The following is a 24390-nucleotide window of genomic DNA, read 5'->3' as shown; positions in this document are numbered from 1 at the left end:
GAAATTCAATTTGCGTTAGTCTTATCGGGCCGTTAATTTACCGGAAAACTTGAAGAATGGTTTATTTTATTTGAACGACGTCCGAAGATTTAACAGACAATTTGAAAACTTTATTAAACCTTCACAAAGTGCTTCGAAATAGCTTTGCAACAATCGTGTTAAAAGCTCTCCGAAGTACGCGGAGAAGTGGAATCATAGAGGGTATACAGACATAAAGCTTGCAATTTAAAAAAGCGAGATAATCATGGGAAGGGAACGAGTAATTCATTTTTTGAGCGTCAACAGTACGACTCAAGACAGTTTCATTGATTTCGTTAGGACGTTCCAGGTTTTTCACTTTTCAATCAAATGTAAGTCACACTTGACAATATTATCCAGCTTTAATAATATATCTCATACTATCTAAAATGTCAAGCTTTTCCTTGTTCGGAGTACATAGCGTATTTGAAATGCCGACACTATTCAGGCAATATCTTTTTCTTGGCGAGAGTTTTGATGCACTTAGGTATATTAAACTACACTGTATGTGTCGAAATTGGTAAGAAGAAAATTGTGTTTTACTCGTAGATGAATTTTTACCTAAAGAAATTTCATCACTTTATTGATTAAAATCGTGTCAAAAAGTCACAGACGGGTGCCAGGTTCTTAAAATTCGTTATAAGTTCCAGAAGTAAAAAAACCGCATCTAAAAATCACGTTCATGCGATATAAACTGAGTTTTTTTATATGAGATTTTTCTGCTTTAGTGGCTAATATCTTCATTCTACCGTTGTGAATTGAATTTTGAGAGTAAATGGCTTGAGATTCTCTTGTTTAAATGTTCCTTCAGTATGTCAGCACGTTACATTAACGTCCTTCGCGAAATGCAGAAAAGACATCGACATTATTTGCGCTTAATCCAGCTCTACATTTTCGATCCCTTTTGTTACATTTTTTGAACGTCAGACTCGACTCCCAAAACTGGGTTGCTAGTGCCCTTTAAAAGTGATTAATCTTTTATATCATCGCTGCTATAGTTGGTTGTCACCTAAAAAAGTGCAATAATTTCAATTTTTAATAAAGGATACCTAACAACGTGCATGACCAGCAATTTCTTCATTCTTTTCCCTCATGTCCCGATTCGTTCCTCATACTCATTTCGTCTGATATTTATCTCGCCCTAATGTCGTATTTGCGCTTCCGTCACGATGGCTCCTTGCTCGTTACGGGTCGCTACAATCTTTAATATATCGTCATTTTCCTGAATAGTAATGTTAAGCGACCGTGATTAAGTCAGAACGATGCTGTCATCATCTTAGTTTCTCAAATCCCCTTTTTGCCATCTCGATCATTTTTAGAAATAAGGGGAAAATGAAGGCAGATATCGTTTCGTGGTAATTTAGGCTCCATTTTTAGGTAATTTTCATTTTATTAACCATAATTTCGTTTCGTCTTGAATTTGTTGAAAATATAAATAGTTCATAAATTTCTCTTTTTTAAATAGAATTCATTAAAATAATTTTCTTGGATTTTTAAGCAGAATATTTCTGGAAAATACATATGTAAGTTTTTATTATCATTGTCTAAGGTTTTGTTCCCACGATGGATACATTATTTTGAGCTCTGCTCCACGGATAACAGATACAGTTGACCCACGCGGAAGAAAGAAGACCTTTTAGGTTCGGAGCGATCTTAAGTTCTAAATCTAAGGGTAATAAAATAGTGTCGTATCCTGGCTAGAGAGCAATTACCTATTTATGACACCACCTGCGGTATTACAGCATTACTTATAGTACTTGGTCGGCACTTTCTCACCAGTGCCGACAAAGGGGGGCTGGACATCAAGTACCAAATATAAATACTACACAAAGATAACGATCGCAAAACCCTCTTAATTGACGAGAATACTGCTAACCAGGTTGCGAGACACATGGGTGCCCTATAGGGATACAGCAACCCCCTCACATCTCTTTTCACCTTAGAATTAACAGAGATAACTTAACGGATAAGTGGAACACTTTACTCTTACGGAACGTTTATCCGTAAGATAAATATGATACTATTTTATGCCAAAATAAAGAAAATTGAATGTTCTTTCGTCCTATGTGATAAAAAACATACCATTTTATTTGAAAAAATCAAGAAAGAAGTTGAAAAGGTGAAAATTAAAGTTGTTATTGTGGACACCCTGTATACATTTTTGGCTAAATGAGTATTAGTACCTGCTAAGGAGATCTTATGTGAGAATCCATCCTGAAATTATCAAAATCTAACTTAAGGTAACTATGATATTAGTTTTTTATGGGTCACTGTAAATGCCTAAAATTTCTTTTAAAAGGGCATAGTTCCGAGTCACTGCTTCCGAGGGTAAAACTAATCTAGGAACTAACACAGGTTTGAAAGAGGATTCTAGCACGTGAAAAAAAGGTGGATGGTCCCAGTTAAAAAAATTACACTTTACAACGCTCCGCTATTTTGAGACACCCTGTATGGTTATCACTAATTTTAAAATGTACCTTTATTAGCCTCATATATATCCTCATAATTGATTGTTTTATGAAATCACAAATAAATTCATAAGAGTCCGAGGAGCTGTTAAATGGGCACCCTGTATATATTATGATATATTACTCACCGACGGGATGTAATTTAGTTACGAAGGAGAGAAATAAAATTTAGTTATTGTATTATACATAAAATAGTTTGATCGGACAAAATGTAAAACGTTATGTACAGTGATAATTAAATCAGTATGGTGAAATTAAATCAGGATCGTATCGAGAGAGGAATGAAAAATGAAAAATTGACACGAAATTTCATTATGTTTCTCACGAGTATAACAAATGTGTATTTCAGTTATTACGTGTCAAAATAGGATTATAGCTGAACAAGTGGACAACTAAAACCAATACTTGCACATATCATTCATCTATCTGACATTAATTTTAATTAAAAGAATTTTCTATTGACTTTGTCATATTGCAATTTCGTTCGTATCTTTGATCTAGATGATAGCTTGAAAAGTTAAGGGCAAAATTATTGATTTTTTATTAACTTTATTCATCGGTTAAATCCTACTACCTATAAAAGAATCTAGCCAATACCTCCACACTGTTTCAGAATTTATTCTTTGGGCTATTAAAGCTTAATTGAATAGAAGATTATTTTCTGCGAGGAATTTTGAACGTTTATCATTTATGCAGAAGTAGGTGCAACGAATATGAAATAAGTAATAAAATTGCAAAATGAAAATTTGCAAGCAAATCAGCTTTGCGGCTATTCCATAGAGATTGAAATTGAGCATAAGTAGTTGTAAATAATAAATAGAATAAAAATTAAACAGATAGTTGAAGAAATTAAGATAATTGAAAAAAATAAGTTTCTCTTTTGAAATGTGACTTAAAATTGACATATGAAATAAATGGGTGAGATTTTCATCCATTCGTTCCATACGTGGACTTTGGCCAATATTTCAAAACGAAATTTCAATGTTTCCTTAATTTCTTCAACTATATGTTCGATTTTGGTACTAATTAGTTTTTATATTTATCCTGAATTTTATTCCCTATTTATTCGTAAGAATCAATTATAACCAATGTATTAAACCAAATTTTCGTCCAAATTTCTATTATTAGTTCGAGAGTACTTACTTCTGTGTTAACGTTAAAAATTTCAAACTTAAGTCATTAATGTTGAGAGTATATCCATAATTCAGACCTTAGCGCCTATAAAGGTCTTGGTGATGGTGATATGTATAGTCAATTTTCACATAATTTAAATTTTTTTAAAACTTGAAGCTCTTCTAGATAAATTAAAGTTTATATTCTTAGTTCCCATTAACATGTGCATCTGGTCAGTCTGCAATAATTATTGAAGATATGCTCAATTGCATATTTCAAATATAAAAACTAGGAGACTTTTGATGAGCTTTTTCTCCGACAATTTTCTAGGCGAATGAAATTTTTAAGGGAGTTTTGGATCTACTTTGCAATGTTATACAAGGTGGTTACAAGCCACATTATTGAGCAGTAGCTCCTCACATTCATAGATTTTCGAATAAAATTTCTTACTTTTCTACAGTTTCCAGCAGCAACAAAAAAAAACTGAAAAAAACTGAAACATCGTGCGTGAATATGGGATGCCAGTTTTTAAACTCGCATTTAAAAGGTTAAAATAATACTACACCTTTTAAATGTCATGATTATGTATCAACATCCAACATTTCCTCTCATACTCCGAAAATATTTCAAAAGTTCCCTTTAGAGTTGCAAAGTCACGAACGTCGGATTTTAATCTAAAGTCAAGCGTAATTTACTGTTGACTTTTGAAATTTCCGGCTAATTTGTTACGTGCACCAACCATAAAAAAATTTGAAACATGCTCTAGTCATTCTAAGAAGTTAATTACAGAAACACATAACTTACCTTGAATGAGTAGAGCAAATATTAATTGCACAACGTAGCTTTTTCTCGGAGCATAACGTATTGTGAAGTTGAGGAATTAATGTTTCAAACTCTGAATTGTAGGTTTAATGGAATGAATTATAAACTGAATTGAAACCCAGAGACCAGAAGTTTTGAATAAACAATTGGCTCGGGCAATTAACTCGATCCATATTGAGCAGTTTCAGCAAAACTATAAGGCAACAAAATTAAGTAATAACTTGCAATAGTTCGTAATTTTTTCTTAGATTGATCTGATGCAATTTGAGGCTGTCACAAGCAACAATATTTTAGTATTCCATTTGCCTAAAAACTGTGGGAAACGTGCAGCTTGTTTGCTATTATTTGTAATGAGACTTAGGAAAGTGGCTAATGGCACTGTTGAAAGGAGCTTTCCAGATAATATATCAAGCAGTTCCGATTCTTCATTGGGCAATTCTTTTACATTAAAGCAATTTCAGACTTCAACTATAATCCCAATTTAACGAGGCTGTAGCCACTTTTTTAATATGATCGTTTGACCCAATCTGGAACTAAACTTTAAATTAGGGAACTTTAAATTGGAAAACTTATATTATTGCGAAAAGTGGGCAGCAATTAAGGCACTAACTTCAACTGTCGAGTGTTCCTAGACAAGTCATATTCAGGGCTTTGTCGAAGGTCTTCATAATCTTTCCCCTTTCGTAAGCAACTCCGAAACAATTTCTATAGAATATTTAGGATTAAAACTTCCTGTTTTGGCTAAAGCTTATTCGAATACCTAGGCCGGAACCGCGGGTTTAAAGTTTACAACTTCCGAGCTTAAACTTCGGATTAGCATTCATTTCAAGTTGATGGAAAAGTTCAACCCGAAGTTGCGTTAATGTTTGTATTGCTTAGTTTTCTGGTATTATTTCAATTCACTGTTACATGGATTGTGTTCTCAGGGATCTGAATACTAATTTTGCTTTAGAAATCGTATTAGTCTATATAATATCAACGCCTCTGGTATATTTAAATAAATAGTCTAAAATCACTCAGAAATACTTTGAATTTTATCTATAGTGTTAATCATGTTTGAAGCAACCAACAATTTTTTTATTTGAAAGAATAAAAAAATGTTTAAATTAGCAAAAAAAAATGTCTTTTGCCATTCGGTATCTATTAAAATGATGTGTTTGTCTAATACTGATGAAGCCCTTGTTTCCACACATAAAAGGTGCTACGATAAATACGTAACGTCACTTTTTGATAGGTGTTGCGTTAATTAAAACCTTTGTTCGATTTCTCAAAATTCTTTAAATTTTTCTTCTTTCTTGATTTTTTTAAAAATTCTTTCTAACAGTTCAAAGATTTTAATTCTTCAACTTTTTGTCTCCTTTGGACGATGACATGTGTATTTCCATTTTCTACAAAAAATAAAGTTCGCCATTTTGTCAGGCATCTTCACTTGCCGGAGTAAACTGACCTGAACGAGCAAACTTAGGCACTAATTACTACTAACTCTACATTTAAACTCTTTGATATGGTGGTAAGTTTCACGTTTCTGAAAAAAAAACAAGTAAATAAATTTGTTAATTATTTTATAAGTTATTTTATGAACATTTTAATGCAATGACAATGTAAACATGAAGTAAAGAAATATAATAATTTCTATTGACGATTTTGTGGTAATCTAATGCGCTTCGCAGAGTTTACAACTCAGTCACAGATATGATCATTACGAGAGACAAAGATATCTAACACGAGAATATCGCAACGTTATCATACTTTTTAAGATTTGCTTATAGGAAAATATCTAAATATTTATAAATAACTGTCAAAACTACATATGCTGTAATTAGGTCAAATTTACAATAATGTGCTTTAAAGCTAAAGCGTGCTTTATGAACTGCCATAACCGGGTCAGTTATCAGAGGCAAAGGTAATAAATGAGTATCGCGATGTTGTCATTCTCCAGAAATCAATTAATTTCTTGTTAATGAAATCAATGAAAATACTCATACTTGAGTGTTAATGAAAGTCGTATTGGCGAGCTAATTGATTTCATGTTCCGTGAAAAGTTTCTTTTGTTCATTAATCCTCACCACCATGTGCATCCACGCTCTACACGAAACAGCTCACTGTTCTCATAAACCCTTCTTTCGGTGAGTATCTATCTAAAACCATTATAAGTATTTTGTTAGTAATTACCTAACTTCAATATTGCTAATCAGTATATAGAAGCGATTTGAACTAACTTTAGTCCTATTAAAGTTCTCTCGCAACTAAATATTACAAATATACAGCAACCAGGCAGTTAATATAACTGCAGTTAGTTCGAGGTAATCACTTTTATAGTTGCTTTGACCTATTTACACTACACGAATAGACTTTGAAATTGCCCTGAAATACATTTTACCCCCGTTATTGAAAGTTAAAAAATGTACATCCCATCCCTTTCTGATGTCTTTCCCCTATAATTTATCATCACCTTATAATAATACAGTGGTGCAAGTGAAGATATCTTCTAAAAGAAAAAAAAAGCGATTTATAAATGGAACTTCTTGTCTAAAGCAGTTTAGCTCTTCTGTTGATGATGATGTTCAACCTCATAGACATTTTTCCTTTTCAGAATTAAGGGTTGTGTCAAAAAATGGAAAGTGGGCAGTTGGGTCAGCTACGCCAGCTACAACGGCAGATGCTACAAGTGCTGAGGTAATGTGAGCTGATAAACATTTTAATACCTAACACGTTTTGTTTGCTTGAGCTTAAATATCATCGAATCGAAATTGAGTCTAAGCTCTGAGGTCGAACAATTCAATACATCAATTATAGCTCTAAAACAATATCTTCTCGTATTATATTTCCGCTTGCCGATTTTCGCTTTCTTAATGAAAAATCTATTGGCCGAGTAAACAAAGGGTGTTTTATTTGGTTTGGCCCGTCGGATGTTCAATATACTTTAACCAAACAAGAGGCTGACGCTGAAATATCAGTTTGTAATATTTTTGCTAGTAAGTTCCCATAACTAGTCGTCCATTCTTAGGTTTCCCCAGAGCCAGCCGTCAAAGCGGCTTTCCCTCGATCCACTTTGTCAACTTCGGAGGAAAGCGACAAAGTTTCCACCCAAGAATCCAGGGACATTACTTCCATTCCTGGAAGCAAAGCAGTTGAAAACTTTGTTCGGATAAGGAATGGCGACCATGGAAACTATTCATCACGGAGGCCTGTACACGAAATCTTAAAGCTGATCAACGGTCAGTATTCGTGACGATGTTGCAGCACTATGTAGCTGCTTTGAAGTTCTGAGCTTTGAGGCTTAAAATAGAGCTTTTAAATTCGCTACAGGAAATGCGTTCCATTAAGGCTTTTGTAAGCTATATTGCATTGCATTGTATAGGAGAAAAGAATTCTCAGAAATTTAACTTTATAGAGCGGAAACTTTGGAGTGCATGAAAAATTGTAGATAAAATGAGCAATTTATAATTAATTGACATATATTCATGCTAAGTCAGGGGTGGATGTTTTTGAAGTCATTTGTAGATAGCCTTTGTGGCTTATTTACTTTGTTACATATTTCCATTCTTATTGATTAATTTCATCTAATTTCGTTGGCAAAACTGGTCAGGTTCAAGAATACTAAATTGGCATCAGAAATGTGGCCATCCTCTTCAAATGTTCTTTAAAGCGGTAAACTAACCTGAGGTCTATTTTTAGTTCAGAACGTAATCGTATGTACTTTTGAACTCACTAATAAAAGTCACCATCAAAGCTGAAGAGCATTCTCAATGAGAAATCTCCATAGAAGCCCTAATGGGATTTTCGAAATAGTGAAAGATTGCTGAAAAACAACAAGCACAGATACATTGACTTCTTGACAAAATACTTAGGAAATAACAGTATAGTTCCGGAAACAAGTGGAATACCTCCCAGACATATTCTACCCTACCAGGGGGGTAATACCCTACCCTACCAGTCATATGATTGGAAATTTTATGTTTTTATAGGTACATATTAGAATATGGAGACTGTTGATGGAAACATGTTAGACTTTTGGAAAATTGTTGAAGATAATCGGAAATCAAAGCCCTTATTGAAATGTCTAAAAATTGTCAAAAATATTAAGAGACTTATTGCGATCACAAATATATATTATCGACAAGGAGCTGATCGTTCCACGCAATAGTATCACAAAACTATCCGCAATCCCAATAAATCGTTTCGATATCCTCAAAAATCCTTCGCAATCCATAGAAATCGTCAACGATTAATGGAAATCGCTTCGCAATCCATAGAAATCGCTTTGCAATCCTGCAATCCATAATGCAACTCCTGCACCGCAATATCGTATAAATTTCTACATGGTTTACGAATCGTCTGTTGCTTGATGAAGTGACTTACAGATTGAAGCACAAACCACACCAAATATGACTAAAGAGACCGAAGGATGATCTACCTATATGTATACGGGAAAGTCCAAAAGTACCCATGCTCGTTTTTTTATAGTTTCCAAAAAATTTGCATTTGAATCCAATTTCACTTGCATGTTCGCTGTTTTCGTAATGTAAACTTCCTAGATTTATTTTCCACATATCCGTAGTTCATTTCCACGTGTCAGTCGTTCATTTTCTATGAGCCCGTAGTTTATTTTTCAGGCAGAATTCGTCTAAAATATTCACCTTTTTTTGTTCGATTTACCTATTTTTGGGGCATTACTGTATGTGGGATCCGCTTGTCAGACCGCTTAGTGTACATAGTTTGTAAATATTATGCTATAAGTTAGGATTAAGAATTAGGGCACGAGGGCGATTTACCCTTAAGGTACGCCCATGGTTGGCGTTACCCGGTACCCTGAGTTTTTTCCACGACGCTCTGTTGGCATGGGAAGTACAATGCTGGTTCCCTTTGGCGAGATCTTCGCCAAGGGCTGGGTGCCAGATGTGAACGCAGCGGCTCCATGCGGAGGGCTGTCCCAATGCCTTTAAGTATTAATGGTACGCCCATGGTTTACGACCATGGATGTTCATACTTAAGGCTAGGGAGAAAGCGGATCGCCCTCTTTTTCCTGGCTTCCTGGTGGATTGAAGACTCAGGGGTCGTGTCCGCGCTTTTTTTTACTCAGTTATATCTAATATATTCATATCGTTAAGTTAACGTGGCTATCATTGAAAAGTCCCTAACTATCCCTAAAACACAATTGCCAAAGCTTCAATTAATAAACCCCTAGACAACGGAGAAAAACCTATACCGTATATGCTCTCAAGATAGGAAGAACCATTTCCCGATTGCTAAGAATAATCTGGGAAGTAATTTACTTACTCTTCAGTTGAAATTTCTCGAAATTTCTCAAAAAATGAATTTTTACTATTTTTTTGGAAATATGTACGTCTGTTTAAACTATACATGTTTCTTAAAATATTCACTCCTTTTACATTCTCCAAACACTCCTTTCAGACTAATTTTAACCTAAGTCACCACTTAACACAAATCACTTTGGCAAGCGACTTAAAATTTTAATTAACGCGGAAAAGTAATTTTCTTCCCTTGATTGCCTTAGGCAGTTCTAAATTTAATGAATTAGACGTTATTTTATGTGATTAAATTTGCACACGTAATCCCATTAGGGCCTTCGAGATGACGAGTCTAGGCGCGTTTGATGGATAAAAATAACAAATTTCCATACCATTATACAAGAGGAGTACTATGGAATACAGAAGTTCGTATTGTCACCATTCGTGATTTCCATTGAGATTCGGATTTGCAAGAGATATTATGTAAAGAACAGTGAAGTTCTCAAGGGAATAATAAAAGACACTTTCGCCCAAGAGTGCCGCTTTTCCTGAAGTAATCCGGCTCGTTATTTTAAATTTAAACACCGATTCAATTTCAATTATTGAAATCTAAATATTTTCTCCTAGACGCGCTCGGTAAAGTGATTTTGCAGCGCTCATTTAAGAACTGAAAATAGCAATTTACCACACGTGTACGGTAAAATTCATCAAGAAAAAAGTCATTATTACCCCAGAGAAATTATTTTAAAAAACTGGTTGTTGTCCCTGCTGAATATTTTTTTGGGTATTGCGTGCGGTAAAACTTTTTACCGCACGCGCGCGCGCAGAGACTCTGCAGCATGCTAATATTTAATTAAGCTTACAGAGGGCAATAAAGATAACACATGTGTTAGTAGGAAAAATATTGTACCTAACAGGTGTGTTAGTATTTTTGCCGTAGTAGATTGCTGACATCAATTGGTGAATTTTGATCAGCATGCAGTAAAATGTATCTTGTTAGGTAAATAACTGATGATGAAGCTGACGTTAATTACCGAGTATAGCTGACTCATCGCTGGGCCTTTTCATGAAGAACAAATCCAAAGCGAAAAAAAATTGAACTTTCCACAGCAATCTCGGTTTCTCCCCACATTGCAATTTACGCCTTTCTTGCAACTCTTTGATTTATTTCGTGGTAAAAACATGGTCAATGCCACGTTTTGATTTTTGATATATTGCCCGCGTTTCAAGGGAAAAGTACAATGGAAAGTCATTTCAAAAAATACAAAAAAAAGGCCACTAACGGAAGTGAAATTGGTATTACGTGATTAAATGTGGTTTAGAGCTTTGGGGATAACCGCAAATGTTGTTAAACCTCAGTGGAACAGTCTGGCTCCGTTCAGTAGAGTTGAAAACGAGTAAATAAACATAATCGATTGTCCCCAATATAATTAATTTCGTGCTGAGCTGTTTCGAGTTAATTCAAATAGTCCAACGGTTGTTAGCAAAGGGGGTTGCTCTAATAACAATCAAATTTTCTAGGTACTGCGCACAATAGAAACTACTCGACCCCCGGACAATCCCCAACCATGTTCGGGACAGTGAAATATCGGAAACCCGAGAAAAGTTCCGCCAATTCCACTGTGGCGAACCTGAAAAATGAATCGGTTGAAGGGCAGATGACTTTGTATGGAGTTTTTTCAACACTCTCTACGAGGCCCGAAACGACGATCGGCCTCGAAAGTTCTCTGCAAACTTCCACGGTCGCAGTAATTTCCGATTTTGCCACTCTTAACGACTCGAGTAGGAATGAGACGATTGATAAGGTAAGAAATTTATTAAATCAGAAATGAGACATTTTATTGGGCCTATAACATGATTTAGGGTTTAGTTATCAATCAAATCACAGACAAATTACACGAACATATTCGGTCCTAATGGGGGATTTCGAATTTATATGAGGACAACAGAGATATACGGGGAAAAATTCGGTAGAAACAATAAGTGTATTGGCTTTATTAGAAGGACAAAAAGCAATTTGGCGTGCGAGACTCCATCGCGAAGTTATCAGAGTGCTAATTTAAGTGGCATCAGAATAATGTATATTTTAATTGGTTAGGCACTTAAACGCTTTAGTAATCGAGTTAGAAAAAAATGAAAGGTTCACCGTACAGGGTGTTCAATTTTTATTAAAAATTTTAAATGCTCATTAAAAATTGTAAACGTCCACACAAATCCGACAAACTTTGGTTCTCACGTTAAAGGCCTCTTTCTTAACAATACCACCAATTTGCTCTCGGCTTAATGTCGAACTCAAAATAATCTTCACTAATCCTCATCTTGTTCCTCATGAAATGAGGCACTAGAATGCGATTCAGGTCAATAAGACGACTGCAGAGGAATTTATTTCCAGCTCGTTTTAATGAAGCACATAAATTACGAAATGTCGTGATATATGCTTATGCCGTTTGCCATCAAGATGAATGTGTTTTAATGGTAGACGCCTTATTGTAGGTCGTCGACTTTAAAGTCATGTCGCCTGATGGTTCATATTGATTTAGAGGAGTTTGGAAACTTTTTGAGGTGGCCTATTATTCTCCGAAGAGACTGGACGTGGAAACTTGGAAGGAAGTTTACGGCCACTAAAGGAGTATTTATTACTTAGGGAAAGTGAAACTTTATGGAGGGGAAACTGGTCCTCTGAGACTCTATTATGTTTTACCTGGATTCAAAAGTATCTGCCAAAAAATTATGATACTGATTTTCGGACAGGGTAAATCTGTTCTGAAACCCTGGTTAGCTATTACTGTTACAAATTCGGGCAATAAATTCCCCAATATCTCCATTTCAAGGTATTACTGTTGCATCGTTTGTCAAATTTTGGAACACATGCTGCCTTCACTCTGATAAGAGCCTCTGTGTCATTATTTAAAGTGGTCGATAAAACACGTGAAGGAAAGTTACACTTGCATTTGCTAAATCCCTGGCAAAACGCACTCCTCTCGTATCGTGAAAAATCCTTTAAATTTATCAAAGTTCTTTCGAAAATCTATTCCTCGCTTAGAGCGGCATGAAAGATTAATGTCCGCAAGAATTTAAATCCTTTCTGTCTAGTGTGAAGCTGACCTTGGGAATGAAACGATGCACTTTAAAGCCATTTCTCATCCTCACTTTTTCCAGATTTCTAATTTACCTTTGATGATTTATTGTTGGGAATGCATCTAAATCCACACAAAGCTAATTCTTCTCTTAACCCTGGAAGAAGCATGAACTCGAGAAATTTCCTTGCCCAAGAATAAACTATGTCAGTAAGCCACTTTTAAACTGAAATAACGGGATAAATTTAATGGTATAAAACGTTTTCCATTTTAACAGATTTCTCACTGCGCCTTCAGGACTCTCTAGATGTACTCGTATACTATAAGGGCTCGAGTTTACGTCCCATTAAAAACACATGAAAACAAGTCGTTTCGAAGGCAGTTCAGGGTTTCAGTTTACAAAGTGGTTTGTTATTGCATTGCATTAGAATTTAATGGGGAGTGATTAAACGTTTTTAAAACGATTTTCAAGGGGAATAACAAAAAAAATTAATTTGGCAACCAAATACTGATGACAAAACTCGTTCCATTGCTCGGCGATTTCAAAACAATTTTACTACGTTTATTTAAGGGAAACTGCAAGACCAAACGCCGTGTTTACAGTATTATTGTAAATGCCTGTTTTCCCGATACTAATGCATTTCGTATTTTGCAAGACCAGAAAAACACACTGCAAAACTTTCGAATCCGACCAGAACCGATAAACTTGGCGACCATGTTGATAAAGAAAATATATAACTTTTTAACGGCAGTCGCAGAACCGTAACACTAGTCTGTTGTCACCCTCTAATGACGCAATAAATACTTCTGGCGGAGCCACTAAATTTCCTAAATTGCTAATAGCAAACCGGCAGAGCTCTGCGGACATCCAGATTTTATTGCAGCAATTAAAGATAGAGCTCATAACCGCTATACATCCGTGGTCTTGATAGCTAGTAATATTAGAAAATTAAGCAAGTTTCGTTCTTCTGCAGCCCGGACAAGAAATCCCGTGGCCGGTGAAAAAGGAGGCCGTCATTGAAGGAGACATCATTCTCGGAGGGCTAATGATGGTCCACGAAAGGGAGGACAGCATCACTTGCGGTCAAGTTATGCCCCAAGGTGGGATTCAAGCCCTAGAAGCCATGCTGTATACTTTGGACCAGCTCAATTGGTCTCCAGAGCCTCTGCCCCCGAATATAACTCTAGGAGCTCATATACTGGACGACTGCGATAAAGACACATACGGTCTTGAGATGGCGGTCGACTTCATTAAAGGTAAGCGGCTTTATGAAATGTTCAGGTTGATGCAGGAAACGGGTTTTCTGATATTTTTAATAACAGAGGTTTAGGTCGGTTTGGTGCATTCAGTTTGATATTCTAAGATTGATGAGTGGTGACAACGTCTTATTCTTTCTAGACGGATTTGCTTGGATTCAAAATACTGCGTAATGTTTAGAGATAATGGTGTCAGTTACAAGTTGATATAGAATGGCAACTTTGCAATAATTTCCCCAAAGCTGAGTGTGTCATAAGTCTGTTTCAGATCGGTCAGTCGAACTGACTTTCTTAGTTGAAATATTCTTTTCTTTAGTTTTAAATTCCTCTACTTTGTTTCTGGGCAATCTTTTAAAAGTCTTTGAAAAGTGAGATGGAAAGTCAAATGGTTTTCAATGCACTAAAAACGCAAAAATTAAAATGTTTAAATGTATGTCAAATATAAAAATTCCAGTTCAAATATAATGTTTCGTCCTACTCTCTAGCTCTTATTTGCTTACAATCACAAAATACATGTTGTACAAATACGTGTTTCCTTGGAATTTCATGCAATTTAACCTCTATAATTTACATTTTATGGTAATTTATCATACGTGCGCTTACGCCTTCTTTTCATACATAAAATATATGTAAATTTGAGAAACACACTTGCTGTCTGAAGTTACAAGAAATGAAACAGAAACTCTATATAAGGAAATTTAATAAACTTATGATGTTCTTGAGAACGCAATTTCGACCAAAAATTAACGTTATTTATGTACAAAGGAATTAACTTTTTCTCTTCCTCATAAAACTTCTAAACCATAAGAGACGATTAAATTTAAGGATTGCCGCACAATACTGAACTCTGGATTAATACATTTTATCAAAAGGCAATTTCAATTATTGCAGTTAATTTCACTTTTAATCTCCAAATAAGTTGCACCGATAAACAATTTCTTCCATAACTTTGCCAATGCCGAATCTGTTAACATTAAATATCGTCACTTTTCAGTTAAAAAATTACTCTTATTTTTCGACTTCAATGCCTTCACTTAACTTTTCTCCTGAAGCTTAAACATTTTCAGCTCTTAACTTAACTTAATTTCACTGTTCTTTAACATCACTAGATTTCAAACAAGGGAAAAAAGAAATATGCCAATTCATTTTTTTCAACATATAGAATGCACTATACCTACTAATATGCTTAAGGAAGCATGTGAAAAATAAAGAAAATTAGAAAATCTAAATTAAAAATTAAATTATAAGCAATTAAGTTAGTATTATATATAGACTAATGACGGTTGAGAGTTTTTTTAACATTTTCTAAGAACTTAATTATTTGTAAGTGGATTCTATTAATTTCCAGTTATACTATGCTTAGTGTCGTAAAAGGAAATGTATTGCTGTTTACGATTCTTTTGATGGTTTACTAAAAGTCATATCCAATTTTATTGCAGATTAAAATTGTAATAAAAATGTCCCTTTGCTTAGATTAAATTTTTCACCATAACTTCCCATTAGCGCTCACGTCGATAGTCTGAAACAAATTTATTGAAATAATATCAAAATATTCTAACCGTCGCAGAAGTGATCAAATATGAAGTAATAGAAGAATGTTTTTGTAACACTTTTATAGGCTCCTAGTGAAGGAAAGTAGGTATGCAGAAAGTGTATAAGAAATTCAATAAAGTCTATTTTGTACCGGAATTCAAGATGCTCTTCAGCATGCATCTGCAAACTAAAGTGGATTTTATTTTTCAATATGTTTACTAACAAAATGTCGAGACAGCTCTATATGTGCACATAAGGAAAGTATGGTATTTGATTGATATTAGGGTGGTTAGGCACAAAAGGTTGTTGTGGAAGTGAATAAAGCGAAATAGGAAATTTTGCATTAAGGAAGAAGAATGACCAGGAAAACTGTTTTGTTGCACTTAATTTAGAAAAAAAGCAGAGGCAATTTTTTTGCGAATTTCCACTATAACTACTATGTGCGAATTCAATTTTATTATTGAATATTATTTCGTAAAACTGGGAATAGAAATAATTTAAGAATTTCAAGTTCCATTTGCAATTTTTGGGATTGTAGCAAAGCTCAAGATGAACCCACACGAAGTAATAAGGCATTAGACTCAAAATAATGTCAGTACTTCATAAAAACTGAATAATTACAACTGCAAAACATTACCAATTGAAGGAGTAAATAAGGAAAGAATACTGCATTTAGTATTCCAATAATGTGCCGCCCTCTACTAGTAAAATATAGCATATAGCAAGTCTAACATTAAATCTCTTTACTCTAACTGTGGCGCCATCTGAGCACAGGGTTTCAAACTTGACATATTGATCGATGAAATCTAGAATACTGCTCGTAAAACGCGAGAGATTGGCGCTGCAAATCAGAGTTAGCGCTGGATTGCTCGCAAATTCATTAAAGCACGTGCTTAGGATGAATACCCCATAAAACTCCCAATGGCAATTAATGCAATTTTTAAGTTAAATTTTTATAAGCGTGAATATGATGGAGGATTTAATAAAGGGAGTGAAAAAATTTTGATTTGTTAGAGAATTCTCGCCCCGAATCGCTTTGAAATTTCGAAAACTGAGGAAAGCAATTTCATCGCTACTCTTTGTAAACTTACCTTCCCCTTAGAGTTTTCTTACTTCTTAAAAGGCAAAGGTAAAAATTTCCATAAACTTATAATTCTCCACTGAAACCCGCCCTTAATCCGTGCTATAAACCTCCTTCTAGAAAGGGTCTTTCGAGTGCGACTGCTAATCTCCCTTGTCAAAGGCGATTCTAGATTATCTGCTTTCCGGGAAAGTTTGCCGGGTACAACTGCAGCTGTAAATCCAGTTGACAAAATTTCATAAGCTCTCTGTTGTAAATATGTTGGGACTTACGTTATTGACGACTGGCATGATTGTGGGGAAGTAACTTTCGACAGCAAATTGGGAAGGGTTTAATGGTGCTGCGAAGGGCTCATGTGAGTAGAAGGAAATGGTCTTGGGGAGAAATTAAGTTTGAGGTAGTTTGGAGACAAATCCATTTGCGAAATATTTGTTGGGGGAAGTTTTTTCATTATACACGTGTGTTCATTATGCACATGAGGATTAAAAAAAAATAAGTCGAGAAGATTTTTCAAACTTATACAATTTTTACTGGGAAGTAATATGTTTCCCAATCTTCACAGTTTTTAATCATTTGTTAATTTATCTAAAAAGCACTGAAGCGTAAATGGTTATGTTAATTTAGAATTAAGAAATTAAAAAGATTTTCAAGTTTCCTATAGATTTGAATTTTTCAGTAACTATTCTCGAGATGCAAAAGAAAAATGTTTTAGGGTTTCATCGTTTCCACATTTTTAAAAACCTTCTACAAAAATAAATAATAACAATAAATAGTAATTTGATAAGGTATTGGAGTAAGTTATTCTAGAATTTTTTTAAGCCTCCATTAGTTTTTTAGATAGAAAAATGAAACAAAAATGCTTACCCAAAAAAATTGTTGAGACGATGACTTTGCGTTTTCTTATGTTGGAGTTCCTATTCTTCCAACTTATTTTATCTCAGTATTTTTGAAGGAATACATTTGAATAGATGGAGTTTTGTAATTGAATTGTGTGTACCGGTCTTGTAGTCTGAAATAAAGGGTTTGTTCTGAAGTATGCTAACGTTCACACCAAACAAGTTTTAACGAAAATTGCCCCATTCTCCATCATTTTACGATCTTTTCTCCACTTTATCATGAAATAGCAGTCTTAACTCGTATATGTATTAGCAAAAAGATAACTGAAACACCGAAGAGAAAATGAAAAACTCCATTTCTTTCAAGAACCCATTGTACTTTTCCTTTTTCAAATTGAGCTCCCCGAGTATCATCCAATTTTTCAAATACAAATTGGTACATTCAGCAAACTATAGCATAGAATTTGCTTGACAAACCAAATGAAAGTAAAATCTCCAATTTGTCAAGAACTCTTTTGCGTCTTGCCAGCTTCAAAACAAGCAACTCCTGTTACCTGTAACCTAAACAATTTTTAAATGGTAAATAGGAATTTTATGTAAATGGAAAATTGAAATATGAATTTTCACCAGTTGATTGTGAAAATCAAAACAAAACATTAAGAACACACAGAAGATTTGGAGAACCGTTTTGGTTCTTTTTGTCCTCAAACTGAGCAATCCAAGTTTATTGGAAGGTGATGTTCTCTTAGAATACAAATTTTCATTGATTTAAACTAATCTGAAAACTTACAGAATATATGGAAAATACGCTTGTTTTTAAAGCCCTTTTTGCATCCTACTATTAACAATACTTTTACTGTGAATATAAATTTTTCCTGCAAACTGAAGTCAAATATTGTATTTTTCTGAAATGAAAGAGTATTTTTTTATCCTACAGCAACTATTTCTTTCTTCGAGGCTCTCTGAAGTGAGAAAAAGGCGTGCAGGATAAATAAAACATGTATGAAACAATGTATCAAAAAAACTTCTTGAGATAGAGGCCCAATAATTCATCTAACTTTGTAAAAGAATTTTACGGTACCTTTTATTTCCCAAACTTTTAGTAAAAAATTTGAAACCTTCACGCTCTAAATTCGTATCCATACAATGAAACAGAATTTTTAAAAAATACCCCACACAAGGATGGCGCTCGCTATCTTTAGCTGAAGAATAAACATCGGCAAAGAAATGTCGAAGTTACAGCTAATCAAACTATGTAAGTTTTTGTATGTTTCACTTGATCTGGCGCCTAGTTTATGTACTTACTACAAATAGAGAGAGTCATTCAACCTGATTATTATTTATTTTTTTAAGACCTGCAAATGGGTCTTTTCTCCAGCTGGGCTGTAATCTTCTTGCTATTAAATTCGCATTTTTTTTTGTAACATTAAAGAAACTTTAAGAAATTTTTAGCTGTAATAAAACTATAAATATGACTGTTAAACACGCTTTTACCAGACTAACTGAAAACTTTTACACAGATAACATGTAAACGTAAATTTTCACGAGATCGCTCATTTCGGCCTTTATCCTAACTGGTTAACTCTAACAACTTTTGCGTAACAAGTTCATTAATTTTGATAAGTTTAAGCTGCCGCGTGATACATATTAAGCTAATGACTTTATAATTACTTTGCGCACGCAAAACTTTAAGGTCCTTTTCTTGATTATTGATGTATTATTGTATACCTTTTGCTGGGAAGTGATAAATCTCACATTGCCTTAGAATACATTCACTGCAGTTTTTAAGCATGATTAAATTAAAATTTAGTAGAATTCAAGGTGTTTACAGGCCACTAAACCACTACTTACGTATTCGAAAAGAGCAAGGGTGTGTGAAATAATTGGTCATGCAAATGCTAAGGGTTAAACTTGAAACACGTTACGGTTTAGAAGTAATAAAACGCTTTTAAAGATATTATCAGAACTATAAAACGTACACAGAGAAAAACTTATAAAGGGAGTAATTTAGGGTAACTGCCTCCAGCTAACGCTTATCAAAATCATAACACTCTGGCATAAATTGTATGTTCCTTAACTTGACATCTGTGTACCTACCTCCAATGAAAAAAGCATGATATTCAAAATTTGTATAGGTGAATAACGATGCAGGGGTGAGTCGCTAAATGTGCAGGGGAAATATTTAACTCAGAAAACTCCGGGGGGAAAGTTTTCAGTTTTCAGTAAACAAATTGCCGGGATAGGCGACCCTGCCCGAACTCTCAAGTTTGTGATATCCAGGCATTAAATTATCAATGTCATATTGAGGAAAGTTAATTCTGAAATGATATCCAGACCCTTCCCTAAAGTTTGTTGGGATTAATCAGAGGTTTAAGAAAGGGCGTAATAAGAAATAATTTTCATCTCTGCACGGTCAACAATAAATTATATTATTTAGTCCTAGATATAATTCAGCTTGAATTAGTTTATATTGTGACTTCGTTCCGCCAAGATTAGTTGATGTTTGCCTCAAATTAATTAATGATGCCGGTAGGCAAAAAATTATGATCGAAAAGCATCCCCTAATAATTAACAAAGTTAAATGTGATAGAAACAAGAAAAGCTACTCGTCGCCATTTAAGGAAATACCTCATTTGCATTTGATTTAGAACCTTAATAAAAACTTTAATGGTTTGGGGTTGAATTTCCGCTTTTTATGACGCCTTACATCCGCCTCCATCTCCAACTGGAATTATCTGATAATTCACATAACTCAACACAGGACTTTTTAATGAAATAAAACTTTGAAGTAACTTAACTCAGCGAAGCAATCACAAAAACAAATACCTCCGTCAGGAGCAGACCGAATTTATTATCGTTCCGCAAAAAGTATTATTTGCTCTTTCAAAGTTCATTTAGTGGTTCAAACTTTTATAATATTTTGTTCGTCTAATTTATTAGCAAAGGGAATTTGAGGCACTTGCTCGGAATTATGAAGTTGGAAACTTAGGCTGAGAACAAGTTTACTCTACTGAGGAATTAAGTCGCTTGGAACTCAAACTTAACGTAAACAACCTGGAGTTTTTAAGAAAAATTACGAGTTAATGGATATTATACATTCTAAATTGATTAGATAATGTCTGGAAATTTAATTAAAGAGTTCTGCAACTATTATTAAGTCGATTTATTAGGACCATTAGGATGATTAATCCAGAAAATAGCTGTTTACATAGTAGGTACAGTTTCCTGAATGGATTGTAAAAGGCAAAGAGTAGGAAAAAAAATGGGAAATTTTGGAGGTACTGGCTTTCATTTACTTTGATTGATTTGGATTCAATATTGACCCCTTTGTAACTCTGGGCCTTGTAAATACATTTTTAGGCATCAAAACAAGGTATACAACTAACTCCGGGCCTGTGCAATAGTTACTTTAACGGGGTTAGTGTACGGTTATAAAACTCACCGACGTGAATAATGTGAAAAAGCAAAAACATTCCAAGACCACAGTGCATGGATTGTGAAGATGTAAAATCTATAATACACTCTGTGTGAAATTTATTCGCTCAATCACTGAGAAATAACAGTCTTTTTGCCATTCCCAAAATTGATTTGAGACAAGCGAGTAGTATTTAATCATTGCAGTTACCTCAGGTAGCTTCCACCGCTATAATATCAAGTTTTGGTCTATGAGGTGCTGTTTCCAAATTAATTAAAATAAAATATAAGTTTCAAACGTACAGAACATATTGATGGTATTTATGGTTAAATAAAGCCACCGCAAGAATTAAAAAGGGAGGAATAAATTTTTTCGTCGCCAGCCAGTGTAATTAACTATGTATGTATACAGGGTGTTCCAAAAGTAAACCGCCATACGTTAACCATGAATTTTACGTGGAAAAATAATCCTAGTTTGCTATATAAACCGTGGTCCCAAGATGTTTCGTTACAGAAATACAGAGTGTTGAAATAAAATATTAAAAAAAACAAAAACTCAATTACCTTCAAAACCGTTTTAAATGTTGTAATAAAATTTGGGTCGATAGAAACGTAATCCGAATATTTTGCAATGCAAAATACATTTTTCAGTGTTACTAATGGCACGCGTAGCGCTACGCCACTGATTTTTCCATAAATAAATTAGTAGTATTTCGTTTAATTCTTTATTCCATTCTGAAGGAAAAAGCTCCCTTGACGCTTTATCGTACGACGCACTGTTTAAAATGAAAAAAAGGATACTGTTGTTATGCACCGCATTACACTGTCGAGAAAATATTCTCATAGCGAATTGTTTTACCGGCTAGAAAAAATTAAAATAACGTTAAAATAAACATCTATTTTTAAATAATGAATAAAACTAACACATGTACAAAAATTGCTCAAAATGGCCTCTATTACGTCTTATGCAGGCTTCTGAACGCTTAATTATCGACCTAGTGTTTCTGTAACGAAACACCTTTGAACCATAGTATATATAGCAAACCAGCGTTATTTTTCTACATAAAGTTCGCGGTTAACGTATGGCGGTTTACTTTTGGGACACCCTGTATATATAAGAAATGATCCTAAGCTCTTCTGCAGCGTCAATTCATTATATTCGTTATTCTCCACTATTGGCCAACGTCGGTCCTAGCAATAAAAGTCATTATGGCGGTTTGAAGTTGTCATAGAAAGAGAGAACAGGACAAAAACAGACATTATATCGTTGTTATTCGGGACACTAGGACACTTATCCGCACCCAAATAAACACAAACAGGGTTGAAAACTGCAACGTGGTGGTCCACGTTGGCGGAGGGGCGTCGCGCCGTTCCAAGGGCGCGCAATCTCCCCAAGAAGTCCACAACTTCCAAACTCCTCTGGCAATGATTACAGTTGTCGGCGCGGTGTTAACAGAGCGGAGTCCCACGTGAAGTTTTCCTTCGTCGTCGCACCACGAAACGCGAAAACTTCTAAAGTTGGACTACCTGTTGTTAGATGATTATCAATCCTTCTAATGACTTTTCTAGAAGTTGCCATATCTCCTTGATGACGTGCCAAGACATGTGAGCTACATGAGGTAACTATTTCCTGAATTTTCATTCAATTTCAACAACTTAGGGAAGACTTGTATTTGAGTTGCGAGTACACTAACAGACATTCCCTTGTGTTCTGCGGTGGCAACAGGCATTAATTAGGGGAGTGTCGTGGTTTATAACTATTAAATTCGTTACTTAGAAGGTAAATTATATTCACCCCTCCGGTTACACTCACCCCTCCGGTTATATTCGCCCTACGGCTTCCGAAAATCTTCCGGGAAGATTTTGTTATACGATTAAAAATTTACGAGGTCCCTTCACAAGGCCACTAAATAGATTAAATTGTTAATAATGTACAATTTTGTTGTACAAAATTGTCCATTAGTAAAACTTGGGATTAAAAAGAACTGTTTCGGAATTTAACTTGGGTGCGGAATGAATATTGGACACTTTCAAGGCTTTTGAGGAAAAATTATCATGCTTAAGCAAGCAACATGAAGTCATTTTTTGTAGGCCATAAAAATTCAGCAAATCTTGAATCAAATTTCCTTTACTTGAAACTTTCCTGCGCTTCCTTTCAGCTACAATATTGTCAAAAACAACTATAAATGCGAGCTGAATATTTATCTAAATTTTAAGGTATTGTTTCTGCATATTTGGATTTTTGGTATTGTGAAATACTTTTTCGTTTTGCATAATTTCATGCAAATTCGTGAGGGAATAATTATTTTATAGATAGTCAAATTGAATTTATTTCTGATAAGAGCCACAAATTGACAAATAATTATTGGCTTCATGTTTCATGGAATGGTTACTCAAACCAACATTTTAGTTAAACCTCACATTGTTATTGAAATGTTATGTAATTGAAAACTCAATTAATTTAAAATAACATTAATCAGACAGATATATCAATTAATTATATGGGAGCAATTTTATAGTTTTGTAAAAAATATTTATAATATATCTGTTGTTTAATTTAAGGTGACAAATTAGAGCATTTTAGGCAAAGGGGCTGTTTTTCTGCATCTTTAAAAACTTTGTTTCTAAATATTAGGGGATTGGTTTTAAGGCTGTCGTTCGTTGTGTAATGAGAAACAAAATTCCCTAAAACTTGTTTCCCACACAAGGCACCACAATCGAACAACCAATCCCCATAATATGTAATATGGCAATATGGTACAAGACGTTTCTTACTGCACACTATGATCACGAAACCGATAAAACTGTTCGACGGAAGAAAAGTTTGGCTGATCTTCCCTTAAGGGTAATTTTATAAACGATTTAAAGCTGAAATAGAACGGATCTATTGATATGTTTGACACGAAAGCTTAATTTATTTTGGAACGTTTCATGTAAATTCGGAAAGAAATTAGTTAATTATCTAAATCGATTTTTACTTATCATGTATTTATATCTACGTATATTGATCTGCCTACTGCCTTATAAATAAAGCCAATGACTTACTGCTCCAGATCTTTAGCCCTGCCGTCTCATCCAATATGGCCATACGCATTTTCGCCTCATTGACCCGTCAAGCCGAATGATGCCTTTGAAGTGACCCCACTTCAGTCTAATGGATGGAAAAACTGTGCCGTCAATCGAATAAAGATCACAATTGATCTCTGATGAATTTGGAATTTTTTATTCCAGAAAAAGTGGCACGAAACCACATTCTAAGAACATCTCAAGGAACGTTCTCCTCCCCAGATTCAAGATTTTTTTTTCTTTGGAACTTAATGTTTATTGAGATGTTCAAATCGAAGTTGGACAGTGGCCAATTTCTTGGCTCCTATCTTAATTACGCTTATACTAATTCGCATAACTTCCACAATATGTCCCTAAAAGCGATGTTCGTTGAAGCAAGTTTGAATTAATGGTTTTAACCCCTCGTGAAATAACTGTTTCGGTATCAAAATCTTTAAGATGAGATTCAGTTTT

At 34.5% G+C, this 24390-nt stretch overlaps 1 protein-coding gene across 2 annotated transcripts in view; it reads left to right on the top strand.

Annotated features, from left to right (window-relative positions):
* Positions 1-24390, top strand: part of mtt (mangetout) — a 161717-nt gene that overhangs the window by 36150 nt on the left and 101177 nt on the right. Inside the window, exons 3-6 of one of the 2 annotated variants that reach the window (XM_066397223.1) lie at positions 7015-7097; positions 7429-7639; positions 11195-11478; positions 13725-14007. In XM_066397223.1, the coding sequence (XP_066253320.1) occupies positions 7015-7097; positions 7429-7639; positions 11195-11478; positions 13725-14007 (861 nt within the window). Of the gene's footprint in view, positions 1-7014; positions 7098-7428; positions 7640-11194; positions 11479-13724; positions 14008-22318; positions 22491-24390 lie in introns of those variants that run through there. The other variant, XM_066397224.1, reaches the window with a different exon arrangement.

Source organism: Euwallacea similis, chromosome 14 (assembly GCF_039881205.1).
Source record: "Euwallacea similis isolate ESF13 chromosome 14, ESF131.1, whole genome shotgun sequence".
Taxonomy (NCBI): Eukaryota; Metazoa; Arthropoda; class Insecta; order Coleoptera; family Curculionidae; genus Euwallacea; species Euwallacea similis.
This window is presented reverse-complemented; position numbering and strand designations above follow the sequence as displayed.